The sequence below is a fragment of the Brassica napus genome, unplaced genomic scaffold, assembly GCF_020379485.1.
Source record: "Brassica napus cultivar Da-Ae unplaced genomic scaffold, Da-Ae ScsIHWf_1989;HRSCAF=2637, whole genome shotgun sequence".
NCBI lineage: Eukaryota > Viridiplantae > Streptophyta > Magnoliopsida > Brassicales > Brassicaceae > Brassica > Brassica napus.
In genome coordinates, this window is record NW_026015404.1 from 1 (window position 1) to 20794 (window position 20794).

The 20794-nt window shown below is 34.6% G+C and overlaps 3 protein-coding genes, 1 non-coding gene and 2 pseudogenes across 4 annotated transcripts; 3 read left to right on the plus strand and 3 right to left on the minus strand.

Annotated features, from left to right (window-relative positions):
- The first annotated feature begins 1653 nt into the window (after positions 1-1653).
- Positions 1654-2831, plus strand: LOC125599772 (precursor of CEP6-like). The gene has a single exon (XM_048772880.1). The coding sequence runs from the start codon at positions 2340-2342 to the stop codon at positions 2637-2639; it is 300 nt and encodes a 99-aa protein (XP_048628837.1). The 5' UTR covers positions 1654-2339; the 3' UTR covers positions 2640-2831.
- Positions 2832-3009: 178 nt separating this feature from the next.
- Positions 3010-8213, plus strand: LOC106433088 (F-box/kelch-repeat protein At5g51250-like). The gene has a single exon (XM_013873936.3). It carries the CDS (start codon positions 6901-6903, stop codon positions 7588-7590), a length of 690 nt encoding a protein of 229 aa, XP_013729390.2. The 5' UTR covers positions 3010-6900; the 3' UTR covers positions 7591-8213.
- TRNAG-GCC lies at positions 3603-3673 on the minus strand. The gene has a single exon. It is a non-coding gene; the product is annotated as a tRNA-Gly (tRNA).
- On the minus strand, positions 8205-10874 carry LOC125599770 (zinc finger CCCH domain-containing protein 62-like). The gene is made up of 8 exons (XM_048772879.1): positions 10509-10874; positions 10289-10428; positions 10033-10153; positions 9870-9931; positions 9649-9785; positions 9459-9557; positions 9241-9355; positions 8205-9169 (listed from the first exon to the last, which is right to left on the minus strand). The coding sequence occupies exons 1-8, from the start codon at positions 10628-10630 to the stop codon at positions 8481-8483; spliced, it is 1485 nt and encodes a 494-aa protein (XP_048628836.1). The 5' UTR covers positions 10631-10874; the 3' UTR covers positions 8205-8480.
- A 627-nt stretch (positions 10875-11501) lies between these two features.
- Positions 11502-12966, minus strand: LOC125599771 (annotated as a pseudogene).
- A 4601-nt stretch (positions 12967-17567) lies between these two features.
- LOC111210873 lies at positions 17568-20361 on the plus strand (annotated as a pseudogene).
- Positions 20362-20794: the final 433 nt, after the last annotated feature.

Consider the following 20794-nt stretch of genomic DNA (forward strand, 5'->3'; position numbering starts at 1 on the left):
ACTGTCGATTGGTTTTTAGATGGAAATCTAAAAAAATTTTCATAGTATTAAGCGGACCCAACATCCTGACTCAGTAATCCGGCTCGGACAGCGGCCCGATCAATCCACTAACTAATGACCCAAAAAAGGGTTTAATTCTTCCGAATTGCCTAGAAAAGAGCATTGTTAATATATAAGAGACTTGATCAGCCACTCTACTTGCTATTGGTTTTATTCTGAAAACCTAAAAAAACTTGTTATTAGTAAAAGAAAAAACTTACCTTGGAACGAATAATAGTCCATTTTGTTTGATTAGATCATTTTTTTTTACAAAAGAATTGACTTATATTGTTTTTTTTTTTAATCAAAGACTTATATGTTGTTTTAGAGTTTGATTTTCCAGACTGGAATTACACGTTTCATATGATAGACATTTTAAAACTATATACAGAAGTCTAAAAACATCTGTTTAGAAAAAAATGATTTTTTAAGAAACTCGACGGCTTATTCCCTACGTCGGGATTTTGTTTGCCTTTAATATTTCACTCCACCAATTTTTATCTTACTTTGTTTACGCGTCTTCCTCTAGACAGAAACAACTGGTCCAAGAGCTTTGTAAGAAAACAACAGCATCAAGATGTGACTATCTAACGTCACAGGTTCACAAACCTTTTCTCCCCAAATAAGAACATTACGTACAAACACAAAGAAAATATACACTTGTGCGTACTGAAAATCAATTAGATTCGTCTAGAGAAAGTAGCAAATGTCTGTTGTATTTATTCAAATCTTGGAGTGTTTACTTCAGTCACAGAATAATTATATCACATAACGGTTCTAGAAGGCAACTTAAAACTAAGAAAACATATAGGTATATATAACGATTACATTTACTTTTTGCCGTACGAAGAATACTTCTATAAATATGACCTGATTGTAACCAATATTTCTTGGTAGTGGAGAATGGAGGAGATCTTGTATTTGTTAGTGGGGGTCCAACTGTTATAATACTCTTTAGGAGTCAAGAATATGATCATATTGTAAAGGAATCCCAAGACTTGCAATTTCGCAGTATATATATATAGCCAACATTTTTTTTTTTGAAAGAATATATATAGCCAACATTTATCATAACATATTTTAACATAAAGTTTTTAAGACCATTGTTTTTATTTTACTGGAGAAATAAAGATATAAAACTAGTCAAGTCTCTTAAAAAAGTGAACTCAGGGAAAATTTAAGAAAGAGATACATTCCAATTTCCAAACGGTGAACATATACTTTCGTTTATTCAGTATTTATTTATAAAAATATCAACAAGATTTATTTCAAAATTTGTAAGATTCATTTTAAAAGATAAAGTATATATAAAGCTTTTGTATTATTGTATATTTTATCTATACACGGAGATGACCAGATGGGAGAGGGTCCTTCTAACATCAGTGTCTTTCTAGGGTTAGGGAAGGGCGGCTTTTGTGGAATTTAATTAGCCTTTGGAAACTTATAGTATTAATGTAAAGTACAACACAAAGTATATATAACATCATTTTTGAATACACAAAGAGTATATTTCATTTCATTTAAACTAATTAATCATCACATTTATGCTTACAATTACAAATTTGCTATTTTCTCTCTCTCAGTTTCAACTTCTTAAAATGTATTACTCCATGGTCAAAATCTTCTTCTTTTTTTTGATAAATCTTATCGGCTGATCCGGTCAACTTCGGGAAGAACACATTTAGTGCTACAGAGTGGACTCGCTACCACACCAAAATCTTAAATAGCATTAACCATATTCGTCACCAGCTTTTATTTATTCCCACCGGAAAAACTAACAAGTATGATTTGGTATATTCAGCAATGGAGCACTATGAGAGATTCAGAACCTCTGTTGAAAATTACACGCTTAGATTGTGTCGTATAAATATATCTTTGATTTTTTCTAATAAATAACAGTTAAACATTAAAATTATGAATGTAAAGTTGATTTATATTTCATGATGATCGGAACAGACGTTTCTGATATTATATATCAACCTTAAAATATATCAATGGACCATTTGAAATCCTTCTTTCAGCTTGGCTATATGCCGTCCATAGAGTGTCGATTATAGCATATGTTTAATACTAAATTATCCCTTTGTTTTATAGTTCTCCTATTATTTTGGAAATTGATACACGAACGGTCCAAATTAAACCACTGTGCTCTTGTTCAACTTCCACTCACTTACGCTTATAAAACGATCTCTCTTTCGAAGTAACTTAAAAACATAACCCAAAGTCTTGTGGTCTCAACTCTCTTCTCTCGACTCTCATAACCCTATAGAAACCAATACCCCGCACAGAAAAAGGTTAACATGAAAATTTCAATTTATATCGTTCTTACCATTCTCTTCATTTCGATGGTATGTTATAAAATACCATACACTGAGGCAAGGCAGTTGCGAGAAACCGACAGTGCAGATCGTGATCATCATTTCACAGCCGGTAGCACTGATGATTTTGGGCCTACTTATCCGGGTAATAGTCCGGGTATTGGTCATAAATTGAAGGAGAATAATGAAATAGTCGACGCGTTTAAAGATGACTTCAAGCCTATGACACCAGGACATAGTCTCGGCTCTGGATATGTTGTCAACAATGGGCCTAAGGCGTAGAAAATGTTCTAATAGTTGAGCAAACTTCTTCGTTGATTTTACTAAATTAATATGTATTTTATATTACTGCATTAAGTAAGTTTAATTTATTGTATGTATGTAGTTATGATATGTCATTTGTAAGTTTGGTTGATCAAGAGTTACCCTAGTTTATTAATAAGGTTAAACTACGTACGATTTGTGTTTAATTCATTTCAAACTTTAATTTCTTGCATGAGTTTGCATGTTAATATATAGCAGACACTTCGTAGTGAGTTGCTTACTACTTGCCACCATGTGAAAAAGTAGAATTTGAGAGCACATGAAGAAAGCTTTTGAGATCTTTTAGATTTAAATATTTTTAAGAAGATATCTTATACTACACTTTGGGATTTTCTTTAAAAATGATTAAAAGTGGTTGGTGATGCAAAAATAAGGTTTAAAGATTTCCTAATTAGGGACAAGGAAAATGACTTAATTGAGTTCTATTAGTTAGTACAACTAAATAGTTAATATAGTGCATTAAAAATCAATAAGAAGAAATATTATTTTTCCTTTTCACGCTCTGTCTAGTTGAAGTTGAAATGGTACAACATAGATATAGAAAATGATGTAATAAGATAACTAATGATTCTTTTTTGTTGTAATGAGAAATTGGGAATGGTGAATAATACACTTTTTCAACATCTTTTTTTGTTTATTAAAAACTACAAAAATATTCAAGGCAATTGTGTTGTTCAATGGTGATTGGTGAAGAAAATACATAAGCCCTTCAAATATATATATATTATATTTGGTAAGAAAGGGCAAAGAGACTAGAACAACCACTTTTCACTTGTCAGCATATAATTTTATTCAGTCTTAGACAAAAACTTTATAGGCTATATATGCCCACGGAGTAGAAACAGTCGCACAACCAAAACTTAGCTTTTTTGCATTCAACAGTATAAAATTTACATGTTCGAAACTTCGAAGCAAAAGATATGCACCAGCCGGGAATCGAACCCGGGTCTGTACCGTGGCAGGGTACTATTCTACCACTAGACCACTGGTGCTCTGTGAAATATGTACATTTAACATTTTATAATTCCTATATTTTGTTTTGGGCATGCATATTCATACGTTAATGTTCTATAGCAATGCCATTCTTGCAAATTCGCATATGAGCTCCACTGAAGGAATCTTCCCAGAAGATTGGAATTTATAAATAAACTCCTAATTATTTTCCATGTGTCTTTATATTAATTATTTTAAATGAATAATTTATTGTCTTTGTTTGTTGGAGGTACACATGCATGGTCCAACTAGTCATTTGTCTTCTCCATAAATAGCCATCTCAGAGTTGAAGTCATTCATACATACATTCAAATCTTACCGAACAGTCTTCATACATATATATTTCCTAACCTTTTTATTCACTTCGTGTAATCTAGAAATTATAACTATCTCTAATTATTATTGCTATGGCTAAATGCAGTTTGACTACCATGGTTTTACTACTAGTAGTGCTGATTCTCATCCAAGAATCTCAGATCGTTGACGCTCGACCTCTGAAATATTTGGGGATCTCTAGTATCCCGAAGAAAACTGGTGATCGCGGTTTGAATATTTCAAGCAAGTTAGAGACAGAAGATCATTCCTTGGATGCGTTCCGGCCTACCAAACCCGGGAATAGTCCAGGAATCGGTCACTAGCTATATGTTGGTGTGACAAAATAAGATGCAAGGGTTTTCTTTAGGCATTTAATTGTGACAGTAAGATGTCGTTGTGAGTGCATCATGTATTTTCTGGGGTTTATACGTATTCCTCGTTGTGTTTCCGTGATGTGTGATCCATCACGCTTGTACTTTAATATCGAACCGCTTTGTGTTATGCTACTTTATTCTCTCCTTCTTCGTTTGTCTAATACAGTTTTCTTCCTACAGTGACATATATTGCCACATTATGATTGACTGTGCACACCAATTTTGATTATTTTGCCTTCCGTTTCCATGCACAAGTAACACCGAGCTTATATATGTTGTTCGTAAACAAGAGAGTGCATGATTATGTCGGAAGGTTCTTTAACTTTTTTGCTCCGTGGTTTTTATTACACATAATTAATGGTCCGACAATTCCGCAGTTACACCTGAAGACAGGTATTTCATAACTGATACGAACTGAATCAGTCGCTTACACATCCATATCGACACATCCGTATCGGTCGTATTTTTACCAGTATAGCTCAGATGTTAAACGAAGTTTCTTTTACGACATTCGAACATCGGCATCTTTTCACCAACCATGGACTTTACATTTATTAAAAAAGATTATATTAAATGAAGCATGTAAATCATATTTGACAAAGACGTCCGAGGTAAGCTTAAAGCGGAAACTATATGGTGGATCCATTAATTAGGAGTTGTCTTAGAGCATGATTAATCGGAGTTCTTAGGGTGGGTGAGTTCTTAACTGAATATAAGAAACTGTCTCTTAACTTTTAACTAAAAAAACTAAAATATTTAAGAGTCGGTTCTTAATTTCTTTAGTTAAAAATTAAAAGACGGTTTTTCATATTCCACTAAGAACCCACCCTAAAAAACCTCCATTAATCATGGTCTTTCGAGTTGGAGCCTGGAGCCAAACCCCCAACTATTTAGAACATAAACAAGCAGTTACACCCTGATATTTCTGCTTTGTGTTAGGTCTCTGATATAAATAAAATTAAAATTAGGTTTCAAGAGAAGAGAGAATGTAAAAAGTATCCTGTTACTTGTAAGAAGAAAATTTATACATTTTAACAAATGAGTGGACTTTGTAGAATTTACTTTTACTATTAAAGAAACAAAAAAGCATATATTATTTTTACTATGCAAGAAGAACGTCAGCTTGTTCTAAAAGAATCTGTTAGCTCAAAAATGTTGAATTTGATAGGAATTATTGTGGATTTATCTAGGCAATTCGACAACTAAATTTTACTGGTTTCTATCAGTGTTATAGCCGTGTGTCACTTCGGAAAAAAATCGAAGAATGTTTTGGACAAGTATTAAAATAAGCTAAAGTCCGAGAATAATATTTTGTTCTTAATCATGATGGTGGGGCTGACCAAAGATTATGCTGGTCTCTAGATCTTTAAATTAACGGTTGAGGCTGATTTGAAAGCTAAGAGCCAACTAACCTATTTTCCAAATTTGGTTTAATACTTGATTAATGAATAGAGGTCACAACTCACAAGCTATAGTGGCCTTAGGGCATATGGAATAGAGGCAAAAGACAGTCTGTTCTTATACTATTATAAAGATTTTTTCTTTCATTGTACCGTAGTATATTTGAGAATTATAAAAGGTGTAGCTCTTGAGAAGTTTGAAGGGTGGCTTGAAGCTAGGTTATTATAGATTTTTTTTGTTAAATGATATAATAAGCACCAAATGGTCTTTATGCACTTAGCCTTTTAATTTAGGTCTTACAGATACTGTTTATAAGATTGCAAAGTGAGAGAACGTAGAAGCTTGGTTTTGGTGAAGATGAGTCTGGTTAACGATCCTCAGAACTTGTTAGCAGACTCTCATACCAGGTTTGAAAGTTTCTGCAAACAATGGGGCTAATGAAGAATTTTTAATAAAAACTAAAACGTAATGGTAGATAATTATTTTTTTTGGCAAAAGAGAATAGGAATAATATGAAGTTTTCTTTCCCACAAAAACTAAGATCCATGGTAATGAAAATCATAGAAAATTATCACCAACCTAATTAAGTGGGCTTAAATCTACATGGTGGATCAATTTATTGTGTTTTTATTTTATTTTTATTGTTTATATATATGCTTATAATATAAATGCCTAACTATTTTGTTCATCCCCAAATAGATACATAAAAACTAATTTTTAACTTTTGTTTGTCCTCCTTCCATTTGCTCCATAAATAATGAAATCTTCTAGTGAAAAGAAAAAGAACCAGTGAAATATGAAATGCGCCATACATATGAAATGATGGCTGCTCGACTGGTATTGTTTGTTGGTAAATGAACTTGCAAAACAAAACTGAAGAGCAGAACAAAACTAAAAGTTTTTCTTGATCACAAAGCTAATAATTGTTGCGGACGGTCTTGGATCCTCCAGAGTGAGTTAATGCAAGAACCACAGTCGTGATATACGTAATAGAAGCTTGAGAAAGGGATAGTTAAGACTTAAGAGCATCATTTGTATTGGCCTTATTTCAAATAATGAAAACTTGTGGCCGAGGAAAAGAAAAAGAGTGTTAACCTAATTGTTTCTTCTTCTTCTTCCTAAATACTGGAGAAGAGATGGAGAGGTTCGTATCGAGGAAGGGGAAGACAACGGCTACTGCCGATAATGTGCTATTGCTGCCATCGTCTCCGTCACTTCCATATGATTTGGTACTGATGATCGTGGCACGCGTTCCAAGAGTGTACTACCGGACTCTGTCACTAGTCTCCAAGAGCTTTCGATCGATGGTGGCTTCACCTGAGCTTTACAAGGTCAGGTCAGTCTTGGGCCTCACGGAGAGGAGTTGTCTCTATGTGTGCTTGAGGTTCGGGTTGAGTTCTTCTTCTTGTAAGTGGTACACCCTCTCCTCCAAGAGTATTGGCGGCGGCTATGTTTTGGCTCGAGTCCTAATGCCCAATGACGATTATCCTGATGTGGTGGGTTCGAGTTATTCAGATCTTGTGGCTGTTGGTTCTGATATCTACAACATTGGCACCCATCTACGAGGAGGGGTCTCGATTCTTGATTGCATTTCTAACACGTGGCGTAAGGCTCCAAGCATGCCAGTGGAGCTGGAGTCACTTTCTGCCGAGGTCCTTGATCGAAAGATATATGTACTAGGACGAAGCTATCATCATCAAGATGGTTCCTGGAAGAACTGGCTCCATATATATTCAACACAAATACGCAAACTTGGGATCTCCCTTGCTGTGGATTGGACCTGGCCTGTCACACTTTTGTCATTGACGGAAAGCTCCACGGGGTAAATTATTTTGCTATTTTTATTTTGGAATGACTTTTTCAAATTCTAATCGGCAATTTTATTTTTAAGTTTCTATGGTCCTTGTACTCTCTTTACATGATCATGGTCCTACTACTCTTACATCATGAAAGTTTACAGAGCAGTTCTACTACTCTAATGTTGAAGTCAACAATAATGAAATACGCTTGATCAACTCTAACGTTAAAGTTACAGGATCTTGCTTCTTAATATAAGTTGAAGTTCGGTTGCACATGTCTACATCGCTTATGAAATGCAAGAGAAGAAATCACTTTCAACAAATCGCCCTGAAAACGATTGCTTCCTTGTCTTCATTGGTAAATGTTGTACAGTTTATAATGAAGATTTTATTATACATAACGTTGAATAAAGTTGTACAGTTTATATATGCATAGTACGTAGCAGATATATACTATCTTCTAATATGAAGTTATGAACAATCGTATTTTTATTGCTTGCATAGAGGCATGCTTTACTATTTCTTTACTGCTTTTTACACACAACAGAAACTAATTGTAACCTCTCTCTTTTTGTGAAAATAAGAATGGCATATGAAATGATGACTCGACTGGTATTGTTGCTCGTAAATGAACTTGCAAAAGAAAAAGTGAGCAAAACTCATAGTAAAAGTAATATTCTTGAAATGCACCATACATATGAAATGCTAACTTAATGGAAGTTATTAAAAAAAAAAGCTTGAGAAAGGCATGATCGATCAATCAAGAGAATTATGATCCGATGGAACTTTCAGGATTACAGAGAAGACCCAAGAAGTGACTGTTCCTTATGGCCTTGAAACCAGATTTAATTAAAAAAAAAAGGAAGGTGCAAATTCAATTCAAGTTTACTTGCAAACAAGAACAGTACCAATGAGTGTTACCACCGATGATTTGGTCTGTAAGTGTCCCTACTCTGCTTGTGTGTGTCTCCTTCTCTTATCATGTGACTTTCTCCATGGTTGTTAAGGTTTGAATGGTAGGTATGATGGCTGTTGTATGGTCTGTGAGGCGCCTCACTCTGCCTGTATAAGTTTCCTTGTCTTCTGTGGCTTATCGTCATATCCGAGAAGTGATCCAAGTCCCTCACCCCGTAGCTGTAGCCATTGTTCGAGCTTGCATGGTTCTGGTATGGCCTCCTCCGGTGCGTAACAGGCATAGCATGTGGGTTGAAAGATGCTTGTCCCTGCAAAGGATTAGAAGTAGGTCTTCCGTTGAAGAAAGCCGGTGGTGGTCTTTGGATTGATTGGTTTTGTTGTGGACGAGGAAGATGTGAGTGGGGGGCATTGAAAGGAGCATATGGCCGAGGAAGATGTGACTGAGGGACACTAAAAGGAGCGTATGGACGAGGAGCATATGTAAGAGGAGCACGTGGTGGAGGACCGTGGGGTCGAGGAGCATATGTATGGGAGTGGAAAGGGGGATTCATATTCCTCAACTGGGTTGGATTCTTATGACCCCCTTGTGAAGCAACAAGTGAGTGACTAGACCTCTGAGTTTGATTCTCATTTTTTCTTGTCTTTACTTGACAAGGCTTCTTCACATGACCAGGCTTTTGAAGTCTTCCATCTGATTACAAACACAGAAGGATCACTAAAACAAAACCTCTAGTGTATAAAAAAACAGAAGAAGCAGCTCACCTTTCATTACATAGCCTAACTTTATTTTCCTTTCTCTCATAACTTTTCTTGCTGCAGCACCACGGCTATGCTTTTCAGAAAGAACTTTAACTCTGTCGTCTTCATTAGCCCAACGCTAGAATAAGCAAATATAGAGCAACCAACCCGTAAGCATATGCAATTAGCAAGACTCATGACAGAAGAAAAAAAAGACAAAAACATTTTTGCAAGACACTCACCTGCCTCATGGTCATTAACCTATAAAGATTCCGTCCTTTCACTAGTAAAGGGTACAAGGGAGGCAATTTCTGCATCCCCTCGCACCAAAGCACTTCAATCTTTTGTAAAGGACACAAATGAGATGGGTCAGTCTAAAGCAGGGGCAAACAAAAATCACACTAATGATGACTTGATGATCAATAAACTTACAGTGAAAGTGTGTTGCTGTTTAGCAGTACCGTAGCTTTCTTTAACAACCTGGCCAGCGACAGTTCTCCTCCCCATAATCTTCCCACTCCCTTTCACCTTCTGTGTGAACAAAACAGTGTCTCCTTTGCAGACATCACCTGCACCAATTTTTCTAGGACTGTGATTCTTGTTAACACTAACAGAGTAAAATAATTGAATATTATCCAAAACAAGATTTTTACCTTTACAGTTGATAGGAAAAGAAGATATTGGATAAAGTGATTCTCCACTCCCATCTTTAATCCTAGGGAATCATCAAATCAAATCAAATAGGATGATGATTGATGATAATACATTTTTCCACAAGGACCAGACCAGAGAGAAAGGCAAAGAGTAAGTAAGTACCTCCAATGCTCAAGAATCCTCTCAACAAAAACTGGTTTTGTGCCAGATAATCTGAGACCATGCTTTCTCAGGTACGCTTTGCATTCAGTTACATTTAGAGATTTCATCAAATCGCTCCCAGCTACAACCACACAAGCAGAGTTTTAAAATCAAGTAACATTCAAGTTTCTTTAGCATCCCAAACAGAGTTTTATTTTTTTTTTTTTCAAAAAATCAATCATATAGCGATAACAGTGTTTAGATCCGATCTATAAACCTGTGAGTAGGCGGGTGACTTTGTCATCATCATTATCAGCAGCAGCAGCAGCATGGCCTTTTTGGCCGGTCTCGTTATCTATGTCGTACTCCACATCTGAGTCGGTAGCATCATCGTGGCTCCAATCGCTATCTTCCTCACTGAGCAGACAACAAGCACAATCGATAAAGATATAAGAAAGCTTAGATTAAAATAAGCGAAGGAGCCGTTGGGAAAATACCTTGAACTCGTATCTGCATCTTCCGTTAGGTCAAGATCTTCCTCGAAACGATTCTGATCAGCGAAATTGTCTTCTTCCTCGTCGGAGCTGCAGAGATCGATGATTACCTTCTCGTCTGACATTTGGGAGATGATTCGATATTTTCAGAGGAATGATTCAAATTCGAAAATGCAAACGGCGCTTTGGGAGTCCTCTTTTATTTTTTATTTATTGGTATTCGCCTAGTGGATATTTTGCATAATTGAGCCTATACTTTAAAATATTTACAAGATTTCACCAATTAGTATTTCAATCTAGCTAATCTCAGCTACTATGAAGAGAGAATACGAGTGTTACTTCTTTAATCAGGCTGGGAGGTTACAATTCTTTAAAAGAATTGGGATCTAAATCTAAAAATGTGTACAAATCCTAAACCAAATGTACATAACTCTCTCTCTCTCTCTCTCTCTCTCTTTGAATCATCTTCTATTGTTCCAAGATTGGATATATATTCACATTTGTGACCAAAAAAAAAAAAAGGGATATATATTCACAATAGCTTCAAAATGTTATCGTCTTGTTAGTAGTGCAAATTAAACGTGTTCTGAAAACATGCATAGTTTAGGTCCGTTGGGAAGGAGACGGTTCACTGTTCAGGAGACCTGTACTGTTGCTGTTGCTGCCAACTTTTTACTGTAAATAAATAGACAGGTGTAGAGCCGAGTCCAATGTAAAATCGTACGGTACGTTAACCAATAGAACATATCTCGTCATAAATTGTAACTAAGACTTTTTTACGAGACTCCCACAATAGTTGGGACAAGTAAACGGAATACAAAGTTTCGATCGAGAATCAGATTTTGAACAAGTCAGCGGTCAAAGAAAACCAAAGAATACGTAAGCTTAGACAACACAAGACACATGCAACTCTTAGGTCCCAGTTCCCCACTGCTAATGGACCAAGTCGCTGGCTACTATTCCAGTGATAAGCAGTAACATGTAAAAAGATGCATAAACAGAAACATGATTAGGACATTCGAATTGAATTTGGTTTGTTTAGAACACACAAAAGCAGCAAGAGGCTTTAGGGTTCTTTCACTTTAAAAGGTTTATACAAGAACAAAAAAAAAAGTTAATCTAAAAAATCTGCTTTCTTTCCTTGTAAAAAAGTTTCACAAATTGGGACATCATATTACCTTTTCCAAGACATCACTATATGCTTAAACAGCTTCTGGTTCTTTCACCGGGTTTGTGGCTGCAATCTTACACGCAGGCAATGTTTCATTCTTGCTCAAAAGCTTCAACGATGGATGAAATACAACTTCTTGCATTAACACTCAGTCCCCAATGTCGAGTTTGCTCACCTCTACTTCGATTTTGGATGGCATGTGTTCCACTGGCCCTATAAGTTTCAGACTGCTTCTCATTGACCGTAGACTTCCCCCTGCTCACAGCAACAAACACGCTCAAATATTGAAATTATCAAGATAGGTAAACAGTACATATGAGCCCATCTACATCAAGCAACAGAAACCACAAACATATTGAATAAATATCTCATCTTCTTAATTCGTTTGGACATTGGCACACAAACGACACAAGAAAAGTAATAAAAGCATTATCGAGCAAAGAAACACAAAACTGATGTGCAGATTACTCATCAATCGTAATCAAAAGAGGAAGCATCAAGACCAACACACAATACTCTAGTCCTATCACCGGTTCATAAAGAGTGTTGTTACCTTTCTTGATACCGGGGCAATTATCCAACCATTTGAAAACAAGAGGAACATCAACCTTCAGCTGCTCTCCATCATTACGAATACTAAATTTAAGTATCTTTCCACTTTCTTCATCTCTATGAATCTAAAATTGAAAATAACCAAATCCATCAGCAGAAACTTTCATTCACAAATCACAATGTTTGTAATCAGAATACCATACCTTGAGGGGAAGTACTTGGCCCGATTCAACTAGCGACGAAGAGCCCTGCCCAGCTCGGGTCTGGAGCTTTGAAAGTGGTCGAACAGAAGAACGGGAGACCCACCTAGTCGATAATCGACTTAATCTACTTCCTATCAGCTGTCAATAGCTGCTTCCTCGAAACGCTTAGCTTCAAAGAAGCGACTGGGGAAAAACCACGGCAGGAATCCGGCCAATCGTCCGATCACGAGCCGATACTCTCCGGCCAGTGGCCTCGCGTGGTATCGCCTGGATCGTCTCGTCCTGATGCAAACACCGAAGCGATCGAACGAATGACGATGCCGAAAGATCAGCCTCCTCCACCATGGATCTCAGGCCACGCCACCATTTCGCCATCTCTGTTGGTTAGAGTTGGAGTGACGTTACGGCTTTCTCCATCAAACTCAGGCCATGGCGGGTTTAAGCGTCGTGGGCTTTCTATGGTATTAGCTAATTTACTATTGGGCTTTAACTTGGCCCATAATGACAATATAGCTTCTATTTTACATATGAAAAGAATTTTGGGAAAATTGCTAAAAGAGAACAAAAAAACAAGGTTGTTGTCCCTTTAGTATAAAAACAACATAAAATTGTCTCAATAGTATAATTTTTTTCTCATAATCCCAAAACTAACCCTATATTTAATCTAATTAAACACAATTTAAAAGTTAATTTGAATTTAAAAAAAAAAAGTTAATGGAAAAAAGGTAAAAAACAGTTGAAAGGCAATCGAAAAAAAAAAGAGGTATAGATATGCATCATAGAGAACAAGAGTTTGTGAGAAGAATCAAAAGAAAAACTATGGAAAAACCATAGATTGATGAAGAAGAAGAAGGAATAATCGTTTTTTTTTAATTTTTTTAAGTAAAATCGACCATAACACGTTTTAGAAAGTTAAAATATTTCTAAGAGATTTTTAGAATATTTTCTTAACTGAAATTTCATTAATTTTCGCAAAAAATCAAGTATTCTTATCCGTAGAAGGCGACTTCTAAAAGTTTAGAAGAATGATAAAAATTCTGAATACACTTTCTACTTTGAGTAGACGTAAGATTACATTGTAGAAAACACATTCCTCGAAATTTAGAATACTTTATAAAAGTAGAAGATGCATTCGGAAGGAAAGTGGATACTTTTACGATTAGTAGAATGTGCATTCCTCTTTTTTAGAAATTTAGTAAATAGTAAAATGAACGTTCTAAAAGAAGTAGATGAACGTGTTTATCTTAGAAATCGTTTTCTACTATACCATTTTTCATAGAAGACGCATTCTACTTTTAGTAGAACGTATTTTAAAATCTTATTTACCAAGTTTTTGAGCAAAAGAAAATTACCAGCTTGTGTATATGGATGTTTTATTAATTGTTTATATTTTTTAATGATTGATAAAATTATTTATTTCATTAGTTTTCAGAAATACAAAGGGTAAAAAAGAGAAAAACTAGACAAAATTAGTTTTATACTAAAGGGACAACAACCTGATTTTTTTGTTCTCTTTTGGCAATTTTCCCAAGAATTTTTAAATTTTTTATTTTCAATGAATGTTTTGATTTTTATTATAAGGGTTTTGTTTTTTTTGAGATTGAAGATTGGTAATAATTTTAATTTTGAAAAATCTTATTTTCATTTTAAAGAAATCTTTATATTATTATATAACTATTTAAATCATCTTTGACATATTTAATTGATAAAGAATTTAACTTCTAATAATATAAGATTTTAAATAACTTTCAAATGATTAATAAAACAAATATGATTATTTTTTTAATGAAATCTATTAAAAAAAATTCAGATCATTAATCCAACAAGCCTCCTCAAATTATTAGTGATGAAACACACAACCAATAGAACACTTTAATTCCACCCATTTTCATTTTGCAAAAATATACAGTTTAAAAGTTTTATTATCATTGCTTAGAGTTTCTCAGGAACACTAGCTAGAACCTAATAGCGACTACTAGGAAGCTAGCTAAAACAAAAATTTAACTTCTAATAATATAAGATTTTAAATAACTTTCAAATGATTAATAAAATAAATATGATTATTTTTTTAATTAAATCTAATAAAAAAAATTCAGATCATTAATCCAACAAGCCTCCTCAAATTATCAGTGATGAAACACACAACCAATAGAACACTTTAATTCCACCCATTTTCATTTTGCAAAAATATACAGTTCAAAAGTTTTATTATTATTACTTAGAGTTTCTCAGGAACACTAGCTATAACCTAATAGCGACTACTAGGAAGCTAGCAAAAACAAAGATCAGAGAAGAACGTTTTCAAAAAGAGAAAGAGATCATACTAAATCGAGGTACTTTCGTTAGATCGATGATTTGATTCAGTTAATAGTTTGATTGACATGGATTCATACTGATAGGTTTCTTTAAAACAATACTTATCAATAGCACCTGCATGCTCTAGATGCGCAGCTTGTAAGTTCTAAAAGAGTAAATGCACACAAGAATGTGTATTTGAACCATGTTTTCCACTATATGAAATTTTCATGCGTTCACCAAGTTATGTCGCTAAGAGCAACTTTAATGGTGAGATAGTCACCAAATATCTTATCAATATAATATTATTAAGTTAAGTAAAAATTAAGTTAAGAAATTGTACTAAATTTGTTACCTTTAATGGTAAGAACAACATTAACGGAAAGATGAGGAAGAGTTACTAATTACAATTATATGTTAAAAAAAGAAAAAGTAAGAGAGAGATGAAGTAAAAGTTTCTCTACACAAAACTTCTAAGAACCTGTTTACAATCTTAACTTGCTTACATGTCATTTATGTATTGGTTTCATTTTCAGGTTTTAATTATAATTATCTAATAAAGTTATACTTAATAAGGTATCAATACTTTTTAGTTCAGATACTCAAATTCCTCATTCTCCTGTTACTGATGCTCTGAGTTATCCACTAACTTTCTAATCATTATAATATTATTATTATTTTATTTATTTTATTTTAGTTTAATGTAATTTAGTTTATGAATAATATTTTAAAAACTTATATTAAACTTAAATATAATAAAGGCGTTATAGTACTTTAATAATAAAAAAATAAGCTTCTTAGCTAACTATACTTTATAATTATCTAATAAAGTTATACTTAATAAGATATTAATACTTTTTAGTTCAGATACCCAAATTCCTCATTTTCCCGTTAATGATGCTCTGATTTATCCACTAAGTTTCTAATCATTATAATATTATTATTATTTTATTTTATTTTAGTTTAAATTAATTTACTTTATGAAAAATATTTTAAAAACTTATATCAAACTTAAATATAATAAAGGAATTGTACGTTAAATAACACAAATAAACTAAGCTTCTCAGCTAACTACCCTTTCACCTGAGAAAAGATGCCGTTAAATCTCTTGTCTACGAAGCGAAGCTAGAATCCGAGACCCGGTTTACGGGTGCGTCGGTTTAATCTCATTCATTCAACATCAGAATAAATGGCTTCAACAAGATACTGATATCCTCAAAGAACAACTCGGGTCTTATGTTAGTCCTCAAGCTATGCTTTCTACTCTCCAACAACCGCAGCAGACGCAGTTCATGCCGCAAACACAGCAGCCGCAATTCATGCTGCAATCGCAAACGCAGCAGACGAGTTTTATGCCGCTATCGCATGAGCAGTTTCCAACGATGATAGGACATGTGTTCAATCGGCAGCAATAGCAAAATCTTTTTGAGGCTCAAGATATAGAAGCAGCTAACAGAGACTGGCAACGTAATGAAATATTTAGAGAGTATGCAGAAAGAGGTGTAGCAGTTGCGGCATCATCAAAACCAACATCAGGATGACTTTGTACCAATCTGATCGGTAACAACAACCGGGTACAATCAGTTAATCTCTAGCTGTACAACCATAACCGGAGTGACCCTCTTTGGATCTTGGTGGTAACTATGTTGCTAGTAGCAGTTTACAGCAGCAGCATCTTGGTGGTACCTCAGGCCCATGTTTTGAGGTCTAATAATGGTTTTGACTCTGTACCGACCGGTTCTGTTACAGCAACCGAATACAATCAGTTAACCTCCAGCGGTACAGCCGGAATGAGGCTCATTCATGCCTACACAACCTTCTCAACCGCTACCGCTTCAAATGCAGGAGGCGCAGCCGAGTTCAGAGAGCGAGGAGAGTACCTAGGAGTACCATTGGTTCATCTCGGTAGTTAGTAGAATATTAATCAAATTTTACATAATTTAATCATCATATCTTTTAATATTTTTATCTTTTATTTAAAATACAAATAAATATTGTTTAAAAAATCTAAGAAAATCTTTTTAGAATTTATAGTAATAGCAATATAAGCCACTTAAATATATGCATTATAGAATTATATAATACATATAAACTATATTAATTAGTAATCAATTTTGTTATATAAACTAAAATGTTTTAGTATAAGAAGAAAAATCTGCATGTGCGGAATAAGATCTACTAAAAGTTTTAAAATCATTGCTTAAGAGTATATTTGATAATTGAATGATTAGTTAATTGGACATTGGGTTTCATGTACATAAAGATGGAAGCAAATAAAAAGTGTTTGTATTCGTGGGGCTTACTTTTTTAGTAAATCTGTTTAAGATTTCGTATCAGCATGAGATTATAGGAAAATGCAAAGAAACAAAAGAGATCCAACTATATAAAAGGAGCTATTTTAAAGGCTTCTAAAGTGTGCCACATATGCAAAAAATTCCTGGCCAATCAATCTAACAGCTCATCTCAAACTGGGCTGATATCCATGTCAATTACGAAGCCCAAACAATTTATTTAAATCCCAGTCAATACTGAAGTCAGCCCAATATCCATTTACGGTATATGATACCAAGAAACTAAGAAGCTCATTCTATTTTATGAAATTACATGCTTTTGTTTAGTCTTTCGCCACAGTGACCGGAGGCGTGTTGAATCACAAAGCTTCTCACGCATCCCATTATTATACTATTTCAATTGAGGTTCTTAGTGTTGTTCTAACTTATATTTAAAAATAAATTTTATTAAATGTTATAGATTTTACTATTATCTTAATAAAATTTAATATAGAGTTGATATATATTATATCAAATTATATAAAACTAATAAAAATGATATAAAATTGTATAATTATCAAACATTTGGCCTAAACAATATTTTTAAAATTTTGTAGATATATAAGAAACTAAATATCATACGATTAGATATTAGATGTTTAAGAATTGCATATTTTTAAAAGCTTTAGTAATACAAATTGTATAATTATATAAAAATAATAATATTACTAAATGTGGAATGGTATATATGAATATATATTTATTTTATAGATGATGCATAAGATATTACCAACATTAAATAAAATTATCCGTCTCATGTTTATTTTTTTAATTGTAGAGATGACATGTAGCAAAATGCCCAAAATGACCCTAATACCCTAGATATATAGAAAATATAAAAAATTTGAAATATAATACAATAATTATTTGTAGATAACTGGTACGTTTAACTTTGTGGGACAAGGAGACGTCTAATTTCAGGGAGTAAAATCGCATATCTACCAGAAAAAACTAAATCGTAATCATCACAAGTATCATTCTACGGTTACATGAAGGTAATAAACTAAACATAAAGTTTATGTCAAACTAAATTCTTACAAATATTTCATTTTTTCAGGGAAACTATCACTCACAACCACACCTGGATCGCGCTTCTACTTTGACAACAATATTGATATCATACAACGCTTCCAAAAGAGGAATAAATGTCTATCCTAAGCCTCATAGCAAACGACACCAGTCAACTTTTTTAAAATTTACGTTACAGCTTTCTACGTCAATTAAATAGGCACACTCAAATACTATTTTCTCTTACGAATATTAAATTCATCAACATAATTTATTATTCAAACTTACTTTAGTTTATAAAAAAAAGTGATCACCGCTTCCAACGTCTTCGCATTATAAAAGAAACAAAACTTAACTTACACTTTCAGAAACTTTAAAACTTCCAATTTTAATTAAACTGTTCTTTAATTAAACATGTAATCCGCGCGAAGCGCGGACACGGACTCTAGTTACAGGAAAAGGACTTATCTCCAGACAAAAACATCAGTTAAATGAAATAATTTAACTTAATCAAAATCAAATGAAATAGTAACAAACCCCAGATAATAATTATTAGATCCGACGGCTGTAGATCTTCCTCTATTGTAATCTCAACGCTTACGGTTTATGGCGTGAATACGCTAGTATAAAAGATAGCCTCCATCATAAGAGAACCGAACCCTCCTCTCTTTTTTCATTTTCTTCTTCCTGATTTTAACTCTCTTTTGTTAACAATCTTGGAGCATAAGGTAGAGTCCGATGGTAGAGTCAATCAGAGATCAGATCAATAATATGGTTTCACGGATATCCTAAATGAACTTTTTGAAAAAAATAGTATTGAATCGAGGTAAGACTGATGTTTCCTTTCTTTGATCGATGATTTGATTCAGTTAATAGTTCGATTTACATGGACTGATATCATTAGTTTGATTGACATGTATTGATATTGATAGATTGTTCTTTTCTTTCTTATCATTTATGATTATTAGTGTTTGAATCTTTTCGTAGGTATTCTTTGTTATACTTCTCAGTGTAGTTTCCATTTACAATCGTGAAACCGAAAGTCATTTTTTCTTCTTTTACAGAAAGATATGGCATCTTCAAACTCTCCATGCTCAGCTTGCAAGTTCCTGAGGAGAAGATGCACACGAGAATGTGTATTTGCACCACATTTTCCAGCGGACCAACCTAACAAGTTCTCATGCGTTCACAAAGCTTTCGGAGCAAGTAACGTCGCTAAGCTTCTCAGCGAACTAACCTTCAACCAAAGAGAACGCCGTTACCTCTCTTGTCTACGAAGCCGAAACTAGAATCCAAGACCCCGTTTACGGTTGCGTCGGTTTAATCTCACTCCAACAACAACGGCTCAAACAGATTCAACGCGATACTGATGTCGCCAGGAGAGAACTCGCGACTTACATCGGTCCTCAAGCTATGCTTCCTATTCTCCAACCGCAGCAGACGCATTTGATGCCGCAAACACCACCGCTGCAGCAGTTTGTGCCGGAAACGAAGCAGGCGTATTTCATGCCGGAAACGCAACAGCAAACGCAGCAGCCGCAGCCAGAAACGCAGCAGACGCAGTTCATGCCGCAAACACAGGAGACGCAATTCATGCCGCAAACTGATCAAACGCAATCCATGCCACAAACGCAGCAGATGCAGTTCATGCCCCAAACACAGAAATTCATGCCGCAAACGCAGCGACCGTCTTCGTCTTCAGTGTCTGCGGAGCTGACTCAGCAACAGCATCATGATCTGTTTCCATCGATGGCTATTCCGACTGCACAACTGTATCAGCAACAGTTTTTTGAGTTTCAGCAACTAGAAGCGGTTGCTAGAGAAAAACATAGTGAAATGTTAAGAGCGTATGGGGAAGAAGGCAGTAGCAGTTCACATCAACATCATCAAAACCAACCTCAGGCTCAGGTTTTGAGGTTTAATGATGGTTTTGACTCTGTACCGACCGGTTCTGTTACATCAACCGGGTTTAATCAATTGACGCCCAGTGGTACAACCGTAACCAGCGTGTCACACTCTTTGGCTCTTGGTGGTACCTATGATATTGAGACTCAGTTAACCATGCCTACGCAATCTTCTCAACAGCTGCCGCTTCAAACGCATGATGCTCAGTTGTTCATGCCTACGCAAGCTTCTCAACCGCAACAGCAACATTGTGAGGCTCAGTTATCCATGCCTTCACAATCTTCTCAACCACTACCGCTTCAAACGAAGGAGACGCAGACGAGTTCAGAGAGTGACGAGGGCAGCTAGGAGTACCATTGGTTCATCTCGGTAGTTAGTAAAAAAAAAAGAAGAGAGCAGAGGAGGAAACGGCCTTTAACCTTCTCGCTTACTGAAAAACCTCAAATGTTTTCTCAATTTAAGGTACATTTAGGATCAAAATAGTTTAGAGTTTTGATTTGATGTACTTTATCTGCTTTTTGGTTATTCATTCCGGTATAGTACAGTTACATTGGCACAGAGGAGCCAAGTTTTGCTTTTATACGACATTTAAAGATAAGAGCCTTTTCATTTGGCTTAAAACTGACTGTTTGTTGGATTCTCTGAACAACAATGCATTGACTCACATCACTTCACCGATTCTTGACCTAGAGTATGATTTGGTAGTAGTTTACGATTTAGTATATTACTAGCTTTCTTCTTCTCTTTCTTCTTCCTAATAGAATATAATTTGTGTAGCTTAATTAAGAAGAGTCTGCGATTTGTTTACACCTTTCTATCTGGAAA

Coding starts and splice junctions, on each gene's coding strand:
- LOC125599772 (XM_048772880.1), top strand. CDS start 2,340: ATGAAAATTTCAATTTATATCGTTCTTACCATTCTCTTCATTTCGATG.
- LOC106433088 (XM_013873936.3), top strand. CDS start 6,901: ATGGAGAGGTTCGTATCGAGGAAGGGGAAGACAACGGCTACTGCCGAT.
- LOC125599770 (XM_048772879.1), bottom strand. CDS start 10,630: ATGTCAGACGAGAAGGTAATCATCGATCTCTGCAGCTCCGACGAGGAA. Junction 9,558..9,648: donor AACAGCAACACACTTTCACT/GTAAGTTTATTG, acceptor CCTTTACAAAAG/ATTGAAGTGCTTTGGTGCGA. Junction 9,170..9,240: donor GTTAGGCTATGTAATGAAAG/GTGAGCTGCTTC, acceptor GTTTGTAATCAG/ATGGAAGACTTCAAAAGCCT.